At 29.8% G+C, this 22,961-nt stretch overlaps 1 protein-coding gene across 3 annotated transcripts in view; it reads left to right on the top strand.

Moving 5' to 3' along the window:
- The window catches only part of LOC111623922 (presequence protease, mitochondrial-like), a 74,801-nt gene that overhangs the window by 39,916 nt on the left and 11,924 nt on the right, over nt 1–22,961 (top strand). For all 3 annotated transcript variants that reach the window (XM_023366655.1, XM_023366654.1, XM_023366653.1), the window contains 17 exons: nt 876–982; nt 1,056–1,207; nt 1,281–1,395; nt 3,032–3,128; nt 8,604–8,764; nt 9,877–10,003; nt 10,075–10,163; nt 11,835–11,963; nt 12,043–12,156; nt 12,291–12,387; nt 12,525–12,659; nt 12,729–12,867; nt 12,997–13,113; nt 13,185–13,314; nt 18,960–19,080; nt 20,337–20,413; nt 20,488–20,653. In XM_023366655.1, the coding sequence (XP_023222423.1) occupies nt 1,072–1,207; nt 1,281–1,395; nt 3,032–3,128; nt 8,604–8,764; nt 9,877–10,003; nt 10,075–10,163; nt 11,835–11,963; nt 12,043–12,156; nt 12,291–12,387; nt 12,525–12,659; nt 12,729–12,867; nt 12,997–13,113; nt 13,185–13,314; nt 18,960–19,080; nt 20,337–20,413; nt 20,488–20,653 (1,950 nt within the window). In that variant the 5' untranslated portion in view covers nt 876–982; nt 1,056–1,071. The remainder of the gene's footprint in view (nt 1–875; nt 983–1,055; nt 1,208–1,280; nt 1,396–3,031; nt 3,129–8,603; nt 8,765–9,876; nt 10,004–10,074; nt 10,164–11,834; nt 11,964–12,042; nt 12,157–12,290; nt 12,388–12,524; nt 12,660–12,728; nt 12,868–12,996; nt 13,114–13,184; nt 13,315–18,959; nt 19,081–20,336; nt 20,414–20,487; nt 20,654–22,961) is intronic.

Genomic DNA, 22,961 nt, shown 5'->3' with positions numbered 1-22,961 from the left:
TGTACGTGATGGAATGCATAACTTTTTTTGTTTCAACAACGTCTCACCCATCACAGTGGTCGTAAACGCTTAAATATATTTTACGTAATAATAAAAATATAACTTGACATACGTATTTATAAATAATTTATATTCAAATTACATCTTTTCTACGACCAAGGGCGGCGTAAGGCATGGACGACGTGGGCCACCGCCTATGCCTCGCGGTCCGAAGGGCCTCGCGCCTCGAAGATTTATGCATTACTTAAAAGCCGTGAATGCGACGAAAAAATTTTACTCGTCATAAAACGATAAATAGTTTGTCAAATTTTTATTCATAAAAATGCTGTTTCAACTGCTTTTTATTTTATAAAATCCGTCTTCTTGCGCCACCAGAGGGCCTTTTAAACAATAGGTAGTCTGTTAGCGTTGGTCAGTAGTAGTCCAAATGTAATACGAACGTTTGTTTCTTGAAAATTTGATCACGATTTAAATATAGCATTTACTTTTAATATTACCGATACATGTCATCGAAAAGAAAACGTATTTGTTTCGATTATCCGGATTTTTCCTTATCCGGACTACCTTCATCCCCAATTAGTCCGGATAATCGAGGTTCTACTGTATTTTGAAACTTCCTATTATTTTTTGATGATGAAATAGGCTAAATGAAAAGTCACTACAGTTCTTAATTTGTTGTACTGAATGTGAATAAAGGAAACTGAATTAAGATTTATCATAAATTTTAATATTAGAGAAAGTTGAAGATTTCATTTAATATTCTCTTTATTTAAAAAAATGGACCATGTAATTTTTCAATACTTATTTATAATTTATTATCATTTTTAGTTTTTTAATAATAGGAAATTTTTTTAAAATTTTTAAAATATCTATAGATATGTGAAGTGCCAGAACTTCATCTAGCAGCTATACAACTACAGCATGTGAATACAGGAGCTAAATATCTACATATTGCAAGAGATGATAAAAATAATACTTTTAGGTAATTTACTTGTCTTTTATGAATTGTTACTAATCATAAAATATTTACTTTCAAAATTATGTTCCATGTTTAGCATTGCTTTTACCACTATGCCAAAAGATAATACTGGCATCCCTCACATTTTAGAACACTTAGTACTATGTGGATCACATAGATTTCCATGTCGAGATCCATTCTTTAAGATGCTGAATAGATCCTTATCTACATTTATGAATGCATTTACAGGTTTTTCTCAATAACTTTTTATATTTTAAGAAAGTATTAAATAAAATTTGTTAATTGATTTTGAATTTAATAGGTAGTGATTATACAATGTATCCTTTCTCAACACAGAATACAAAAGATTTCAGAAATCTTTTAGAAGTCTATCTTGATGCAGTTTTCTTTCCAAAATTAGACAAGAATGATTTTAGGTAAGTGATGTTGGATAATTTTATGATGTAAAATAAAATTAAAGTGAGCCAAAGACAGAAATTTAAAAAAAGCCTTTAAAATCTACCAGTGATTATAATAAAGAAGTATTTTCAGCATCTTAAATCTTCAATGGCTATAATCAGGTTATGGCCATTTAAGATGGCTTAAAACATTTGTTCATTATAATTATTGTTGGATTATAAATTATAAAGTTTTATTCAAATTATTTATTCAACTTAATTGGTTATCTCTTACTTTAAACAACCAAAAAGGTTTATTCAAAAATATTTTCAGCTTCTAATTGGTCATATTCAGTTTATATTTTAATTGAATATGATAGAAAAAAGTTAAATACAGTTGACCCCCTATAACGCGGTAGATACATTCCACTTTGTAAGAATGTCACGTTGTAGGAATCCTTAAATACATAAGCCAATCACAGCCTGGCGCGTGTGAAGTTTACGGACTACAACTGTTTGAAAGGTTTTCTTCCATAAAATTAATCAATTCTAGACTAATTTGACTCAACATTTCCAAAACACGTATAATTTTTTGGGAATAATCCGTATAAACTATGCTATAAACAAAAAATTGTAGGATTACTTACCAAGTGTGCACCGTTTGATGATGCCATTGCTTAAGCTTGTTTTCATCTCAAAGCAGCGCATCGAACAGCGGGCGCGTTTTCTGATAAGTTATTTTTCTGCAAAAAATTTGTTGAACTTTGGAGACATCATTAATAGAAATAATTTTTATGGTCGTTGAATAAGAAATGTTTTTTTCACAAGAAATGTATAAAATTACAGTACTGTATTACAGTACCTAATTTATATACTGTACAAACAATAGTAAATGCAACTTATCTGCCTAAACTCTCCGTAGCATGTAAGTAGTTCGACTGCTTGTCCACTATTGGTCCAGATTCGACCAATCCTGTTGCGACACGAGTCCGCGATGACGTTTTACCACATTTTACGAGTCTCTTTTAGCGTCTTTATACGAATATGGTCGCAATTTTTACGCCGCGATATACGAATCCACATTATATGAACTCGCGTTATAGGGGGTCGACTATATAGGATGTTTTAAAATATATGTCATTTGTTTTGAAACAAGAACAGTTTAAATTTGGCTTATTTGCTGAAGCTGTAAAGTATTAGCTGCTGCTCTGGAGGATCAGAGTTTGAATCCAGATTGGGATCTTCGGAAATTATGGCAGGGGGTCTGCCAGGATATGTTGGACCCCATCCCTCATCCATTCACTTGCACCATTATGTGCCTAGCTGAAACCATAATGGATGGGGAAAAAGACTTCTTTAGTGTTCATAGAACAAAAATTAATTCAAAAAAACATTTTAAATATAAAAATTAAAATTTTTTGTAGACCTTCATAATGTTGAAAATGCTGTTCAAAAGTCAATATTCTTAACATGGTAAAACAAAGTGTTCTAACATATTCAACTTAAATATGAACTGAAGATGATCCAATTAGAGGATGGAAATGTTTATGAATAATTTGTTTGATTACTGGAAGTAAACAGTTTTATTTTTGTCTGATTTTATGTTATGATGCCAAATTTTGAATATTTCTGTGAAATATAATTATTTCATTACAAATGATTATTTTTTTATTAGACAAGAAGGATGGCGATTAGAACACGAAGACATTAAAGATAAAAATTCACCAATTGTATTTAAAGGAGTTGTATATAATGAAATGAAAGGTGTTTTTGTAAGTATTTTGTTAATTAATGATGGAACTAATTATCATAATTTTATGTGGATAACTCATCAGTTACCTATGTTTAAAAATCAGTTTGGAAGCAGGTGCAGGTTATATGATGTATGTTAGTTTGGAAGCAGGTTATATTGTGCTAATTTCAACTTGCAATTACAAATTTATCAAACAGCTTTTTCTTTGTCTAAACTTGCCAGGAGCAGTATTAAACACATGAAAATTCTTTATACACCACAGACATATTCATCTGCCATTGTAATTTTTCTTGAAATCATCTAAAACATATATGCTTGTTCTGTCTTTAGCTTTCTTTAATTCATTTTTAGTGTTAGTTCACTCTAACTCTTATTATCAGACATTCCTCTTGAACATATATTTTGTAATCTGAGTATATTTTTCTAATTTTTCTATGACTGTATATATTTGTATTATGGTTGTAGGATATTTGTGTTTGTATGCAAGTTTTTTTTTTTGTGTGTTATATTTGTGTGAGATCCTGGGCTACAGTTTGTTAAATTAAAATATTAATTCAATAAATTTGTTAAATAAAAAGCACAAAACTGGGAAAAAATCAATGAGGAAGTAATGGGATTTGCTCCATGATGGGTAATTGTGTTTACAGCTGGATGACCTTGAGAACAGCTGGTATCGTCTTTCGCGGAACATTCTCATAAAACCTACAGGAGGTGAAGGGTTTATAGTAGGGTGAATACTAGCTGGTATAATTTTTAATATTTTTCAAAAATTACGTTTTTTATTGCAATTTCCATCCCCCGACTTAATTAAATGTATATATAATAAAATATATTAATTAAAAAAATTAAAAAACTATTGGAGGTCATTTTTGACATCAGAAACTAGCTTTAAATAACTTTACTGAAGTAAAATCCGAGCACTAGAACTTTAGAACGATGAATGAAATTTAATAAAAAAATCCCATTAAAAAACAATTAAGTGTTAATCGTGCATCATTAAAGGTAGATTAAAATTGCGATAAAATTTTTGAAAAAATTTGGAGACTTAAAAAACATCCAAAACTCAAAAAAAAAAAAAAATTTCCTGGAGGGTTCATAACACCATTTGTTTGTAACGCTATGGAACTTTGTCCGAGTTCTTGGGATAAGGGCTTAAGGGGTTTAATTAAGAAGGTTTCACTGACATTATTGTGTTAAGAACTGTTGTTTCAACAAATCAAGGACATTGTGTGATATTGTGTTTGATGAATCCACAAAAGAGTGCAAATTTTAAGGTATTTCTATTAACTTGTGAAGGTAATGTCAGAACTCTCTTTCTCTCCCATGGATATTAGGCAAGGATAGCATCAAATAGTATATAGAATAGACTGGTACAGGATATAGAAATCTCCACATATAACTATAAATATGATATATAGCTTGCATATTAATTTAACAAAAGCCAAGGCTTTTGTTAAATTAAATGTTTATTGTTCAATTGTTACTTGAGTGATAGAGTGCATTACTTTCAGAGCTCCCTATCTCACTTATTTCCTCCTCTGTTTTTTACTCAGTAAAGTCCCACATATGCAGCTGCTTGTGCATGTACAAATGATTCCTCTGATCCAAAAGTCACATGTGGTGTCAGACTTGACCTGAGGGGACACTGCTGTCCTGTTCATATTTACTATTTGGTTATGTAAAGTACTATATTTAGTGTTTTGCTCTACAATGAATTTTTCTTAAAGAGCCGGGACCTAACGGGTACTTTATACGGGTTCGCGTTTGTTAGTTGCCAGGCCTGGACTTTTCGCGTGCAACGAAATAAAGTAAGGACAAAGTTAGTCACAAAAAAATCTCTCAATAATAAATGTTTAATCAAGTCTAACAAATACTATGTACAAGTTTTAGAAACAAACAACAAATTTATTAAATAAAAAATCAAATCACAATCAACCCAACAAACTTAAGTCTTATTCTAACTTAGAAACTATTCCCCTTGGAATTCCGACAAAACAAAATTCAATCTTAACTTAGTTACAAATTCTCTTATAACTATTGATCCTAACCGTCACCTCAATTGATACTCGGAACCTTTTTCCTCCACTCAAGACTTTCCTCTTTTCCTATCGTCAAAATCGAACCTTTAATTTCCTACTAGGATTTCCTATTCGACACCTTGTTCACTGCTACCAGCAGACCAACGCTTTCGGTTCAGGAGCTCACCTCGTCTGTCTTCACTTGAGTTACTGTACTTATAGTCTGAGGTGACGTCACAGTTCTACTTGAGACACTCCCCTCATTTACATATCTACGCGTAACATTCTTGTTTTCTCTTCGTTATCTGGTAGCTTATTTCTCGACAATACTTTGTTAACCTTTTACAACATTTCTTTAACAATTATCGGGATGTTTAGTTAAAGGTTACACAAGTTCCTAAAAAGTCTATTGGGGTGTCCCCTCCTTCAGTGCGGACTTACAATTCTGCCGCTCGGGCGTGCACGTGAGTGCGAATTCTAGCTATGGCGCTGTCGTTTCATCGTTGGTGAGTTGGTTAATCCCTTATGTTCTCGTTTTGACCGTTCTGGGGTGATGGGTGAGGAAACCTTCGTCCTAACTAAACATAAGTCCCAAACAAAAATATAATAAAAGCAAAATAAAAGTAAAATAAAAATAAAGCTCGGACTTAGTTCCTTACAGTTATATTGATGTAAGTAGAGTGTGCTTGCAATGTGATGTGTTGTATAGTTTCATGCATGATGTGACATTTCTTACAAGTGTCATATCATTTAAGTTTCTTCTGTAGTTTCCTGTATTTATGACCTGGTTAATCATCAATCTTTCCATGTCTCCAAAGAGGCATTTATGGGTAAGTCAATAATTGACAGTTTTGTCAATATGATTCTGGCTGAGATCATTAGGATACTTGCTATGCCAAAGTCTTTGGCTTAGCAAGTATCCTAATGATCTGTCTGTGTCTGTGTATTTTGTGTGTACTGTGTTAGATGTAGGTCAGTGTTGTGTAGGTTTAATGATTGTACTATTTTTATTTGAAAGAGATTCTGCTTTGTGTAATTTTTATGTTAATTGTTTTCTGATATAAAAACTCTCTCTCTAAGTGTCTGCTTATAGTGAAGATTAACTACTATATCTGTGAGACTTTAAGGAAGAGTCACTCTTTATGGACAACTTACATTAGTGTCTTTCATTAAGTTTGGTGTTATGATGATTTAGTGTATTGTGACAGCTTGCCTAGATGTTGTCTAATATTATTTGTGTTTCTAATCTTCTTTGTTAGGCAGACTCATGATTTGTCTGTTTTTTGATTGTGTCTGTTTGTGATTATATTTTAAGATCACAATATGTAACTACAATGATGCACCAGAATAGATTAATATATGTATGTCTGAAAGTTTTGATTCTTCTTGAATATATTTTGGTAATATTTATGTTTTTACAAAGCATAGCATTTTCCTTAGTTGTTCTAATGTGTGTATTTTGGGTACTTGTGGTCTCTGTGTGGGGTCTAAACTTGTGTATTTAATGAATGTTTCTTAGAATAAATTAATAATTGTGTTAATTAATTACGCACCCATATTGTATCACTTGATATAATTATTGTAATTATATTTTCTTTAGTGTGTGTTATGTTGTGTATATTTTTGTGAGCGACTGTTATTGAGATATTCTTAGTGAGTATCTGATCTTATATGTGCAAAACCCAATCAAGAGTTCAAAGCATTTTGGTTGGGTTGGTATGTGTTGTCCATTGTATTTTAGTGAGGTAGTGAATATGTTTGTGATGCAATAGCCATTCACTACTGGTGGTCAAATGAGACTATGTGAGAATTTTTGAATGTGAGTTTGTCTACTGTCCACAGACAGGCCTAAGAAGACCTGCTTTGTGAGTGAGACAAAGACTTTTAAACTGAGTAATATCCAAGCCAGTACTATGTTGAGAGCATGTCACAGCCATTTTCATTTTATCTGCAGAAGTTGTCTATTTTAAGCCAAGTATTTATAAATCAGCATTCCAAACATTGGGAACAGATGTTGTTAAGTAGTTAATTATTTTGGGCCAGACACTATTTGTGGGTCACTCTTTGCTTTATTTCTCTCCATAGACCTTACTGGTATGGCTGGCCCTACTGGACACACATGCTTTTTCTGGTTTTACTCTATGGTTTATTGGAACAACTGATCTCATTTTGACAAGATGGTGACTAGTGAGAGAGTTATTATTATTTGAAATAAAATAAAATAGATATGAAGCAAAACAATAAAAAATTTTGACTACCATTCATATTTTCAATTCTTATACAAGTTTAGGAGATTCTGTCTCAATTATTTCATTTTTTCCATTTGTTCTATTTGACTTCTTTTATAATTGTATCTGAAATGAACTACAGATGGTGACTAGTGAGAGAGTTATTATTAATTGAAATAAAATAAAATAGATATGAAGCAAAACAATAAAAAATTTTGACTACCATTCATATTTTCAATTCTTATACAAATTTAGGAGATTCTGTCTCAATTATTTCATTTTTTCCATTTGTTCTATTTGACTTCTTTTATAATTGTATCTGAAATGAACTACAGTAGACCCACCCTATAACACAGTAGGTACATTTTATTTTATATGAATTCCATGTTTTACCAGTCACTTAAATACATGAGCCAATCAGAGCCTGGCACATGTGCAGTTTAGGGACTATGGCTGTTTGAAATGTTTTCTTCCATAAAATTAATTGATTCTAGACTAATTTGACTCAACATTTCCATAACACCTATAATTTTTTGGAAATAATCCATATAAACTATGCTATAAACAAAAAATTATAGAATTACTTACCGAGTGTGCACCATTCGATGACGCCATTGCTTAAGCTTGTTTTCATCACAGAGCGGTGCATCGAACGGTGGGTGCATGTTTAAAGATAAGTTATTTTTCTGCGAAAAATTCGCTGAACTTTTGAGACATCATTAATATAAATATAATTTTTATGGCCATTAAATAATAAATGGTTTTTAGTAGGTCCGCTGCTCGTTTAAACTCAACGGTTTGTGTAATATCTGCTATTGATCTAGATTCGACCAATCCTGTCGCGACATGAGTCAGCGATGATGTTTTACCATATTATATGAGTCTTTTTTAGCGTGTTTATACGAATACAATTGCAATTTCTTTGCCTTGTTATACGAATCCGTATTATATGAACCTGTTTTATAGGGGGTCTACTGTACTATGAAAATAAAACAAAAGAAGTAAAGGCAAAAACAGTATTTGAAACAATAAATGATATTGCTGAAATGATTGTTGAAAACAATCACTTTAGAAGTGTGAGTTTAGCAAAGGTTTTATTTCTGTTCTAGCAATTCATTGCATGATATATACAAGTGTGGATTATGTGCTGTCATGTGTTATCTGCTCAAAATTATGATAATTAATGTTTATTATATTATTGAAAATGTTTCTTTTATTTAATAAATTGTATTTTTATATTTATTTTAGTGTGATTCCTGCCAAATGTTTGCTCAAACTCTTCAAAATAAACTTTTTCCATCTCATGCATATTCATATGTTAGTGGAGGCATTCCGGAAGATATTCCCAGTCTTACATGGGAAATGTTGAAAGAATTTCATTCAACATATTATCATCCAAGTAATGCTAGGTATTTATTACTTTATAGAATAAATTCAAAATAAGAAGAGCTGGATTTTAATTTTATAGAGCATGATTTTTTGGACTAAGAATTTATAAATCATCATTTCTGTCCTTTTGCAATATTAGTTTCTAATTTGCTTTTGTTTGATAAGAATTATTAAATTATATGCCTTAGTATATTTCTTTCTTAGATTATTTCTCATTATCCAATGTTAATTAAGTTATATTAGCATCTCTCACTCATTCATTCATTTGCTGATATGAAATGTTTGAATGAAAGCAGATTTCTTACAGAAAAATAAAGTAGTACAATTCAAAGGTACTATTGAACACGTTACCAAAAAAAATATGAAATTTCCAAAAAAATATTTTGTACTAACTTTCAGCACTTCATATCTCATATGATGCAAAAGGCATCTGAACTCTTAATTAATTTAAGTGTTATCTACTTATTTTTAAAGATATTTTTTTATAATTATTATTATTATTATTAATTTGCTGTAGATTATTTTAAGTTACAACATTTTATTATGTCTTACTACCATCAGTTATTTTTCACAGAAAAATATCTATTTTCACTTATTTTTATGTTATTTGATGCTATTTAGACAAACAAGCAAGTTTTCTGAAGCATAAAATTGAAAATTTCCTGCCAAAATAGAAAAACTTCCTGATAACACCAGAAATGACATTCTAACATCACTTATTCTATTTGATTCTTCTAAAAATCATTATAATACTATGTATTAGACTTAAAATATTTGATATCTAAACCAGAAAGTGTGTTAGCTAGAAATAGAAGAACTTCATTTCTTGCCTTAGGGAAAGTCATAAAACAGTTGGGTGCTAATGACTTTGTGAAAGGAAAAAATTTCTATACTTAGGAACTTTGAAATTGTTTGGGAGAGGAAAACTTATCTAGCTAACAGATAAAATGAAAATTGATTCAATTTGATACAAATTTTTTTTGCCTAGTACATAGTGAAGTAAGTTTATTACTGTTGTTTGAAGTAAAATCCAAATTTTTGATTTGTACTTCTTTGCCATGATACAAATCAAATAAGTTATTTTTATGATAATTTTTTTAAAACAAATTGCTTATAATTTTTATATTTGCAGAATTTTCACTTATGGAAATATGCCATTAGAGTCTCATCTACAGTTAATTGATGAACTTGCTTTGTCAAAATTTTCTAAGATACCTATTGATGCAGAATTTAAAAATCAATCAAAATGGTCCAGTCCGGTAAGAATTTAATTAAAACATTTTAAAAATGTTTTAAATAATTATCTTAAACAATAAACTTCTAAATGTAGGAGACACATTATATTAGCTGTCAAGCTGATCCTATGGCACCTAATCCTGACAAACAGACAACTGTTAGTGTTGCTTATCTCTTAAATGAGTAAGTTTCTCACTTTTATATTATGGATATAAACTTTGTATAGGGTGTTTATAAAGTCTCTATATATTTCAGAGAAGTAATGGAGAATTCTGTTAAATTGAATTGTAAAGCTGTAAAAGATATACATTTATTGACTTTTTAAGATTAAGGACTACAATTGAATAGAAAAATTGCTTTACTAGAACATAAAATGTATACATGAGTCAAGATTGAATGCTGTTAGACATTTGTTTATCAAGATACCATTATAATGGTAATGCAAAACAAACAATGCATTACCATGATAATATATTGTTTCAAGATTTCCAAGGATATTTAAACAAATTCTGATAATAGACAAATGTCAATAGTGTTTGATTTTGAGTTATTTATAATTTTTATGCCTCAGTAAAAAATTTTTCTATTATATTTATTTTTGTGGTGTCTTTTATGTCTAAATGTAATGTCAAAATTTTGTAGGTAATTGAAATGAATGACATGAATTGGCACATGGTTTTTCCATGATGGCATATTTACTGCATATTTTGAGAAGTGGTCATTTGTATTCTGGTTTGTCTTTAATAGATGCCATTCATTTGAATTTATTCAATGATTCTTAGAATTGCCTTGTCTGTAGAACTTGGCTTATAGATAAATAAAAGCACTGGTATACTAAGGTTATCAGAACTGTATTTAAGAACTGAAATGTTTTCAGTTTAAATTTAAGTCAACTTCAGTATTGGACAAATTTTTTAAACAGAATAGAATGCTTAAATATTTGTAGCTTTGAAATGTCAGGTTTCTTTTAGTTTTTAGTTTTTCTTGGCTTATGAAATTTAATTTTATCCTTGAATGTTGCTATTATATGAGGGCAGTTTTTTCAACCTCCGATAGTCCATAAAAAAAAAAGACAAGTGTAAGTAACAAAATGAATTTATTATCAAAAGTTAGGTACAAACATGGTTATTTTTCGACATAATCACTGTGAAGATTCAGGCATTTGTCATATCTGTGGACGAGCTTTTCCATCCCCTTGTCATAGAATGTTGCCACCAATAACTTGAGATGGGCCCTAACATTGTTTTGAAGATCATCATTAGTCTCAAACCTCTGCCCTCTTAGCCATGTTTTCAGTTCAGGAAAGAGGTAGAAGCCTTCACACATTAAAAAGTTCCAAGCTGGGTGGAAGTCTTCGCCACCTATAAACATCCAGCGTATAGCCTCGATTTAGCACCGAGTGACTTCCACCTCTTTTTTGAACAGAAAAAGTGGCTAGGAGGGCAGGGGTTTGAGACTAATGATGATCTTCAAAACAACATTAGGTCGCATCTCAAGTCATTGGTGGCAACATTCTATGAAGAAGGGATGGAAAAGCTTGTCCACAGATATGACAAATGCCTGAATCTTCACAGTGATTATGTCGAAAAGTAACCATGTTTGTGCCTAACTTTTGGTAATAAATTCATTTTGTTATTTACACTTGTCTTTTTTTTTTATTCGGAGGTTGGAAAAAAACAGCCTATGTATATTCTTATATATTCATCTTCACAGGAATTTGCAATAGAAAACATTAGAGACTTTATAAACAACGTGTTTTAGATTAATTTAATTTGATAAAATTTACTATAGATTTAGAATTTTTGGTAAGTGGTTACCTTCAAAAAAAAATTAAACATTAAATATAATTTTTAGTATAAGAGACACTCGTGAAACATTTACTCTTTCTATACTCTCTAATCTCTTAACGGATGGACCAAATTCACCTCTTTATCAAGCATTAATTGAGTCTGGAATGGGATCTGATTTCAGTCCTTCAACTGGGTAAAATTTTTGTTAAATCTATTTAAAATGTATCTGTTGTTTCCAAAATTGTTAAAAATTGTATTTTTGTGCTTGTTAGATATGATAATCATACAAAACAGAGTTATTTTACTGTTGGTCTTCAAGGTATTTCAAAAGATGATGTGGAGAAAGTTACAAACATAATAGAAAAAACAATTGATGATGTGATAAAGTAAGTGGTTAAACTAAAGTGAATAAATTAAAATCATAAACTGAATGGTGTTTACTAATATACAGTTATTTTCTTTCTTTCTTTCTTTCTTTTTTTTTGTAATTTGTATGTGCTCTTTTGATGATCAATTGCAGTAAGGGATTTTTACAGGAAAGAATTGAAGGAATTTTACATTTTATTGAACTAAGCACTAAACACCAGACAAGTAATTTTGGATTGCAATTAACTATGGTAAATTTTTATACAATAATTTTAACTGAATTTGTTAGGAATTTGGATGTGAAATTCCAAAATTTTCAGTTTTATTACTTTTTTAATTCACAAAATATGACAGATTTGATTTTTAAGAATATAACTTTGTATGTAAGACAGTGAATTCTACATGGAATCATGGTGGAGATCCTATTGAAGCTTTAAAAGTCAATGAACATGTTGAATGGTTTAAGCAACAGATGAAAAAGAATCCTAGATTCTTGCAAGATAAACTTAAATATTATTTTAAGGTATGAGAATATTATATAAAATTTAATTATTTTTAAGTGATGCATTAAATTATTTCTTTTTAACAATAGGAGAATTCTCATAGATTAACATTAATTATGAATCCCAAAGATGATTATGAAAAAGAAAAATTAAGTATAGAGAAAGAATTGCTCCAGAATAAATTAAAAAATCTACAAGAGTCTGATAAGGAAAATATTTATAGTGATGGTTGGTTGATAGTTTTTCATTGCTTATTTTCAGTCAAAAATTAACTTATAAAATACTATTTTCCATTCACACCTTTTTTATTGAATTATTATTTTAACATATTCTATGTATAATAATTCTGTATTTAAGGTTTGGAATTAGCAAAGAAACAGTCTGAAGTTGAAGATGTTTCGGTTTTACCAACATTGCACATTGATGAAGTAGAAAAAACTTTTGAAGCAACACATGTTGAAAGAATTACTTTAAGTAAATATGTATCCATAATTTAAATATACATTTGTTATTTATAAATTTATAAACTAATGAATTTTTTTCAGGAGAAACTCCAGTTCAGATTTGTGAGCAGCCCACTAATGGAATAGTTTATTTTTATGCAGTTGCAAATGCTGCACAGTTGTCTGATAATTTAAAGATGTATTTGCCTTTGTTCTGCAATATAATTTCCAAGTAATTATAATTTAGTTATTTATTTTATGCTTATAAAAGTTCATAAACTTATTTGGAATTAATAGAGTTAAAAATTGAAAGTATTTAATAAAAAAAAGAGTAAGAAGTTTTTGTTAATGATCTTACTGTTTTATTTCTGAATATATTTCTGCTAAATCAAATGATAAAACCAGTAACTTATTAGATTATAACATGGCTAATTAATTATTAAGATAATAAGAAATTTAGACTATAAATAAGCAATTAAGCTATCATCTCATGTTAAGTTTAATCATTAGAATGGGAATGGAATGAATCTGCACCATAAGCAGGAATTGTGGATACAAGTCCCACTCCGGGCCAATTTTTTCTTCCAGAATATTCTAAATTAAATTTATTTATTTCTAATGATGGCATGAGATGGCAGCTTAATGTGTCTGTCTTTATTCTTTAAATTATTTAGTATGTTAATAACTAATTAGCTGTATGTAGCCTGATAAAATTCCAGATATATTTTTTGATAATTAACAAATATTGGGTTTTCTTTTATATTAATTTCTGCTAAAATATTTAAATAGTAATAATAGGTTAATTAAAACTGAAAACAGAGTCTGTCAAAATAGTTGGCTTTTTATCCACTTTCATGTATCTGAATACATTCCATGAAAATTTCACTTTTCTTTTTAGGCTATTTGGTTACTAAAGTTTTAAAAAAGTCAGGTCATTGTGGAATGTATTCTGGAGTATCAAGAGTAAATAAAAATGTGAATGTTTCAACAGACTTTGTCTTTAATTTTAACCCATGATCAAATTAACATGGTAATTTTCTGCTGATTTTTTCATGCATAATTATACTGCACATAACTGCCATTCTTCAAATTTGATGATTGAAAAATCCTGTAATGTGTCTTCTCTGCATATTCAAAATTTCAATATATTTACATTGTTTAGTTTAACAGATATTTTTGTTTACAGAACAGTGCCCTTGACCAGGCTCCCATACTGAGCCTTTCAAATTTTGCAATAGTGTGAACTAATGTTAAATGAGTTCAGTTGAAAATAAATGACGAGTGGGCTGAAGTTTTTCTCAGGAAGACCAACAAATGATTTTTTTGTATTTTTTTGGGCACAAACTAAAGTTACAAAAATGTTTAAATTGTTGAAGGTCATGCACCCCAGGCATTCTTACAGAGACAAGTGTTCGAAGTTGTAGTAACTTGCATACCATGTCATGGATGACATGACATATGGTGTGCAATCCATGACATCAGCTGACAAAAATCCATGATGTCACAACTACCTCTTTCAGCAATCATGTAAGATCACCATGATGTTATTTTTAATGAGATCAGGTCACCAAAAATTATGTCAGAATGGAAAATCACCACATTACACATGCAGTTGTGTGACAATAACAAAATTTATATGTGATTGCAAGTAATTTTTCACAGTAGTTTTCTCAGGGCCTGTTATAAGCAGAATGCATTTTTTTTTTACACAGTATACCAACATTTTTTATTCAGTTAGATGGATAGCACATATCAGGTCAGTCCATAAGTTCGTGCGCATTTTTATCTACAAAAAAGCAACAAAAAATTTTAACTAAATTTTATTTCAATCTATAATGTATTTACCATTATTTTGTACAATTTCTTCCCATCTTGATGGTAGCTTTTTAATCTCGTCTTTGTAAAATGATTTTGGGTTTGAATCAAAATATTCAGAAATAGCCTTTTTTACATTGTTCTCATCCTCAAAAGTTTTTCCTTTTAAAAAATTCTGCAAACTCCGAAAAAGATGATAATCACTGGGAGCAATATCTGGCAAATATGGTGGATGAGGTAAAATTTCCCACTTGAAGCTTTTGAGTTGAGCAGTTGACGTTGTTGTCAGTTAGCTATTGACAGTTCATGTGGTATCCATTTTCCTAGCTTTGAAACTTTTCCGATTTGTTGTAGATGTCTATGAACAGTTCCATGGGATGAATTTAAACGTTCCGCAATTTCATCAACTGTTAAAGATGGTTCTGCTTCAACTAGTGCAGAGAGAGCATCATCATCAAAGTCAACGGGTCTTCCAGTACGAGCCTTATCCTCCACACTAAAATCATTATTTCTAAATCTTTCAAACCACTTCTGCGCAGTCCTTACACTTATTACAGTTTGATTATGAACAGTATTTAATTTTTTGGCTGCATTTGTAGCATTCTCATCACTTAAAAATAAAAAGTATAAAACATGTCTCTTATATTCATCTGTTACTTCCATTTTAATGAAAATAAACAACTGAAATGTTCCCAATTCTGAACGTATTATATGAATGAGATCCAATTTAACACTTCAGTGTAAAAAGTATCACATTAGACTGGCATTTTTAACTGCAAAACAAGATTTTTCTCAAGGTCAAAAAATACGCACGAACTTATGGACTGACCTGATAGTATGTGTATATCACAGAAGCATAGATAAGTGACTCAATTTGATGTAAAATGTCTGCCAAAAAACTAGTAGTTGTGGAAAGTCACCGCTATCATGTGTGATCACAGGTTCATTAATTCAGGGATGCACAACCTTTTCTGAAGAAGGGTCAGGTTAGGATTAAGTTTACTGACCAGGGGGCCAGACCATTTTACAACCCTCTTTGTTGACACAAGGAGTCTAATTACTTTAGCCGCAGGCAGTGTTGACAATCATGGAAAGTTTATGGCTCGACGTGATTTGAAATAATTATTAAATCCAAAACTTTTTAGTGCATTTGACTTCCTTTTAGTCGTATGACTCTATTCCAGCTATTAATTTTCTTGGTCCAATGTAATAATTAAAAATTTTGGTGTGAAAAATTTTTTTCTATTATTACTCTATGGAGAGACAATAATTGGTTGTTTACTAACTGGAGCTCTTTCATCAGAGTGTGCTTGTAAACAAATGAACTAAAGTAGCTATATTTTCTATTTTTTAACTCTAATTTTTTTAATTTTTATGTTGATTGACTATTTAATAAAACCATTAATGTTTTATCTGAAACATTTAGCCATAAAATTTTTCTCACACAACTTACTTCACTACATACTAGGCAAAAAAAATTTGTATAAAATTGAATCAATTTTCATTTTATCTGTTAGCTAGATAAGCCCCAAACAAGTTTAAAGTTTTTAAGTATAGAACTTTTTTCCTTTCACAAAGTCATTAGCACCCAACTGTTTTATGACATTTAAAGCTTATTGTCAGTTAAATCTCTAGGCATATTAGTGTAAATGAATTACTTAGCCTAGAATCTCTGCTTGGTATTTCCACATTCATAAATTGTTTTGATATTGGAAACTATTCAATCATTTTAAATCATTACTCACTGTTGTTTAATTTGATAGATTCTAAATCAAATCAGCTATACCTTCATAGTTTGTTGTCTTTGTAATTGATTTCCTTAATGTAGATAGAGATTCTGTATTGTAATGAAATTGGGTTGTTACAAAGAAAAGAGAGAAATGGAGCTATGAGACAGTTAAATATATTTATTGATAATTGACTCTTTTTATAATAAAACCTACAAAAATATACTTAATAATTCAGGGAATTAAAATTTTATTAGGGTAAAACTTAAAACAATCTCAAAAAATGTTCTTATAAAATTTGGACTGCTGAATTATTATGTATATTTTGAGATACAGGTGGTTTATTTAGAATCTGTTGGACTGTAGAGTAGTAAGTTAATTTTTATTATTTTTTTTACTATAGTTCTTTTGTTTTTATTGTGGAATAAATAAATAAATAAATGACATAACTATTAATAATTAGTTCAGGAAGCAAAAAACATTAATAGACAAAACACTTTTAGCCATCTATATGATTGTCTTTGGCATGCAAGCACACATTTCAATAGAATAGAATAATGTGATACATTAATTAAAATAGGACAGAATTCATCTTTTTATGTATGGATTTGAATGAAATTATTCTAGAATGGTTTTGTTATTGATCTGCAGATGTACACATTTGACCTTTTTATAATATTTGGTGTTTCAGTTTATAAATTGATTAGTTTGTGGTTTAGTTACTATAATAATCAACTAAGTTAAAACAAATATTGTTGAATAATACAGTAGTGCGTCGTTTATCCGAAAGTCGGTTATCCGAAACGTCGGTTATCCGAAAGAATTCCAGTCGGCCTAAAGTATAATTTTTATTTGTTTTTATATTTTCAATGTATTTATTTCATTTGTAAAACATAAAGAAATCATTTTTAACGATACAATAGCCACAATTATTATTTTAAAAAGTTTACGTTAGGCTTAACATAGACGAAAATTCAACGCGAAGTGACACGCAATGGAGAAAAATTTCAACACAGGATAGGTTAATATATTTTTTTGCACATAATCGGTTATCCGAAAAATAAGTTATTTGAACAACCCAGTCCCCAATTGATTCGGATAAATGACGCTCTACTGTAATTTTGTAATGTTTGTATTATTTTGATATATGGGTTGACTAGTGTCAGTTTGTTGCAGAAAAGTTAAGAACCCTAAAGTCAGTGGTGTAACTGGAAATTTTAGTTCATTAAACAAAATACAGTAAAGCGTCTTCTAATGCTTAAGACCTATCCCCTTCACATTCAGACAATTTAAAAATTTAAGCAAATAATATTGAAAATTTAAAATTTAATATTGAACAAAAAACGAAAAAACACTCCAAAAGTAATAGCCTGTTCAACATGTTTATTAAGAATATAAAATATTTTTAACAGGTTTACTTTTGCCATATCAGTATGTCATATTTTATCCTATCAATCAAATCCTTATCAGAAATAAGAAGACAAATTTATAAACAAAATAAAAATTATTGCTTTTAATAAAAAAAGTACAAAGATTAAAAAAAAAATTACAAAAATCACAGAAATAGCTATTATTTTAGTATTTTTTCTTATTGTTTTATTGGTATGTAATATAGTGTAAAGTGTTTTTTCCCCACCATTGCAAAATGATGAGTGTGTTATTGGAAAAGATAAACTGTAAAAAATGTCTAAAATACAGAGTATATGTTCATTTAAAATTGATTGTTTCTAGTCAGAAGAAACACAAAAAATATTAATAATTTTCTTATATGATTAAAGAATTCTCATATTTATACTATTCTATAGAAACAAGTGCCCAGGGTCTGGTCTGGTCCCTTACATCATTGGTCCTTAAACATTACTTAACTGTACTTAACAGTAGTATGCCACTCCCTAAGGGTTATTAATTAATTAATAATTAAGTTGAATTGCGATGTATTCAAAAGAACATTTTTTTTCTTAGACTTTCTCTTTACGATATCTTGGAAACAAATAATAATGTTTGAAAATATCAAGATATTGTAAATCTTGTATGTTTACATATTCAAAGAAACTATATAGTGATATTTTTGTGGTAAATATAATTGTAGTGAATGTTTGAAAATTGAAAATTGATTACAGTTAGCACTTATAACAAGAAAAAAAGGACTTCAGTCATCAAATTGCAAGAAGTATTCTTTTTAACAGTATTTTTGAGTCTGTTTCTTGCAATCTCAAAGTTAGATGATAATGAACTAGGATGATTTAAAAACATTTCTAATGAAATAAATTTATGGACTTCTATATTTGAGTTTCCTTCCTGTGATCTGTTAGAATTATTTTTTGTTCATTTACAGGATGGGTGCAGGAAATAGAGATTACAAGCAATTTGATCAGGAGATAGAACTTAAGACAGGAGGTTTGAATGCTGATGTCCACATTGCTGAAAGTCCTTTGGATTTTGAATCATTTGAACAAGTAACAGTTTCTACAATTTACTTGCATTTAAATATTAAAATTATTTATTTATTTAGAAACATGATAGATTTTAAGTTGACAATATATCATAACTACAGTAGACCCCTGTAATGCGGTAGATATGTTCCGCTGTATAAGAATTTTGCGTTGTAGGAATCCTTAAATACATGAGCCAATCACAGCCCGACACCTGTGAAGTTTACGGACTACTGCTGTTTGAAAGGTTTTCTTCCATAAAATTAATCGATTCTGGACTAATTCGACTCAACATTTCCAAAACACATATAATTTTTGGGAATAATCCGTATAAACTATGCTATAAAAAAAAAATTGTAGAATTACTTACCGAGTGTGCACCATTCGATGACGCCATTGCTCAAGCTTGTTTTTGTCGCGGAGCAGCGCACCAAACGGTGGCCGTGATTTCTGATAAGTTATTTTTCTGCGAAAAATTTGTTGAACTTTGGAGACATCATTAATAGAAATAATTTTTATGGCCATTGAATAAGAAATGTTTTTTTCACAAGAAATATATAAAATTACAGTACTGTATTAGACTTATGGTACCTAATTTACATACTGTACAGATGATAGTAAACTCAACTTATTCGCCTAAACTCTCCATAGTGTGGTGCTGGATGGCGGAAAGTATATATGTAATTATAATAAAGTTAGAATAAATTAAGTTAATATTGTACAGACAATAATAATACTATACAGAGAATAGTAAACTCAATTTACCCGTCTAAACTCTTCGTAGCGTGTAAGTAGTTCGGCTGCTCGTTTACTATTAGTCCAGATTTGACCAATCCTGTTGTGACACAAGTCGGCGATGATGTTTTACCGCATTTTACGCGTCCCTTTTAGCGTCTTTATACGAATGCTGTTGCAATTTTTTTCCGCGTTATAGGAATCCGCATTATAGGAACCCCCGTTATAGGGGGTGTACTGTATGATAATTAATTTTTAAGAGTACAAGTATCCCTTGTTTAATGTGCAAAATTAATTGTGGCAATCCTTTTATATGTGTGGTAGAAGTTTTAATTTATGCAGCTTTACCAGCTTTTTTTACTTAATATAGATACCATATTTCGATTAATGAGATTTTGATATAAGTGGTAGGATTGAGAGATTAATTAACCACATTAATCAAGGGATATCTGTATAACTAATGTAATGATCAAGATATAAGAAAATTAACACATTTTAATGTATATTACTATTAGTTTTTTATACAACAATCTCCCCTCTTGTAGGGTATATTGCTATCTTCTTATTGTCTGGATCACAATGTGCAACACATGTTTAATTTATGGACAGATATATTTAACAAGTAAATAGTTTTTTGTAATATTTAATATATGAATGTGTCTGTCACATATGATAATTTTGAATGTTTTAATTAAGATTACATTTGAAAGATGAAGAAAGGCTTCAGCAGTTGATTAAAATTTATGCTTCAGATCTCATTCAGAATTTAGCATCACATGGTCATCTGTATGCTGTCAGACAGGCTGGCAGTTCTCTTTCAGAATCTGGAATGTTAAAAGAACAGATGTCAGGTATGAGCCAAGTAAGTATTAGTCTTTTATGCTTTGATTAATTAAGTTTGATATCAAATTTGTAAGATCTTTGGTAATTATATAAATTACAACATATTGAAGTTTATATACACTGACATAAAATTATATAAAGCATTTAATTCTTTTTAGATAGGAAAAAAAAATTTCAAACTATCTAAATTTGATTTTTGTACATTCTATATCACATTATAACTCAATAATATATAATTTAAAAACCAGATATATTTATCTAATTTATTTTTCTAATTTTTTTAATTTATATAATTTAATTTATAAGTTTCAACATTTTTTTATAGTGATGTATATTATTTTATTAAATTTTTAAAATCATATTTCAATAGAAACAGACTTTTTGCAGAAAAACAAGCAAAGATATTAAGTATATTATTTCTAGATTTTGGATTTTTTTGATATTCAAATATTTTAGGCCCTACAGTGTCAAAGTTAAATCCTCAACACCTCATGGAATACAATGACTTCCAACAGATCAATTAATTTAAGCACCATCTGCCTATTTTTTAAAAAGTTAACATAAATTGTGTTGTAAATGAATAATTATGAAAATTTTTTTATCTCAACATCAATTAAATAATAAACTTAATAAAGATAATTATTTAATCAATTGTGAGGCTCTGGATGGGTCCAAACCCTCACTAAAATTTGTTTGAGTGAAAAAAAAGGAAGCTAGAAATATTTTTTGTATGAAAACATGACACACACTTGTAAACATTAGAAGAATGTAAGTCCTAAGATCAACCATCTCTGGTTGGGATCAAATTAAACATTGATTTTGACTTCTCCCCCGATTTAAGTTGCAATCTCATTATACATAGTAATGAGTGATCAACTACTTGAAAAGCAACCAATTGGAATGGGTGATTGAGGATGGAAATTAATAAAAACCCTAGATTTCAAAGACAAAGCAGGATTTCTATCATTTTACCAACAAAAGTAACCTGTGCACTTTTCTCTCTTTGTTTTTGCATACTGTTGCCCTTGCCAAAATTCCTGATTTTGTCTTGTGTTCGTTTTGCCATCATCTTTAATCCAGTGGACGTGCCCAAGCCACAGCTCGGGGCTATCAACACTATTGCTGAGATCAGCAGAATTCACCACAAATTCCAATAAAGAGATACCCGAATTTAGAAAGCATAAGTTCACCTTATATAAAATAAATGGATTTAATTTGTAAAGGTGTTTGTGTCAGTATGTCCAATGCCATTACCCACGTACAGTTCTAAACCCCATGTACATACTGATGCGAGTTTAACTAATTACTCTTTCTGGGTCATCAAACCTTACACAGTATATAGAAAACTAATCATTATTCCTCACATGATCACCTGCATGAAAAACATCACAAAATGATACAAAACACCAGGATCTAACTGCCTAAGATAATCAGGCAGAGTCTGTAGTGTTTTTATGAGATTGTCCATAAATTACATAACTTCATTTTTATACTTCCAACTACCATACTTTCACCCCATAACACTACCATACATACCATCTTCAAAAATATATAATGCATATCCTCAATCACTCCCTTAATTTGGAATAATGCACAGCATGGGATATCAAACATTATTTGTATAATTAATAAAATAATTTAACATATAAAGCTGTGATGCAAACACTATAGTTCACTAGGTAGCACTTCAGAAATGAAATTGACTATGTGTAAATTTAATAACAATAAATAGTTGATTGTAAAACTGAGCAAGTTCAATGGATGAATATCTGAACCAGTAAAGGTATCAGCTTTCTCTTTAGGGATCTGAATTTGAGTTTGGGTGGCTTAAAATTTTTTGTGGGTAAATGGAATTGGATTTATTGGGCCTCATTTCTCACTGGCTGTCCCATTGTGGGCATGGAAATAAATCCTCTTAGTGCTTGCAAGGTAGTAAGAATTAAAATTTTTTATTATCCAGCTTGTGTATAATTGTTGTGTTGAAAATTATGCTTAAAATTATGATTGGTTAATCATAACTTTCTTTCTTACCTACAATTTTAACTGTAATTTATATGTAGAATACAGTAGATTCCACTTGTTATTACAGATGTTATTAATAGTTTAATGTTATCAGAGTTAGCAGGCCTCAAAATATTTGAGTTAATAATAATCATTATCTATATACAGTGGTACCTCAGGTTACGAACGCCCCAGCATACGAAATTTTCAGGATACGACATGAAATTCGAACATATTTTTGCTCCACGATACGAACAAAAACTCACCATACGACGTTACATTAGTTCGCATTTTTCATTTGTTTTTCTTACTACAGTTATTTTTTT

Source organism: Centruroides sculpturatus, unplaced genomic scaffold, assembly GCF_000671375.1.
Source record: "Centruroides sculpturatus isolate CEXI.00-Female unplaced genomic scaffold, Cexi_2.0 scaffold344, whole genome shotgun sequence".
NCBI lineage: Eukaryota > Metazoa > Arthropoda > Arachnida > Scorpiones > Buthidae > Centruroides > Centruroides sculpturatus.
Note: the sequence above shows the minus strand (reverse complement) of the source record. Positions and strands in the feature narration are given on the sequence as shown.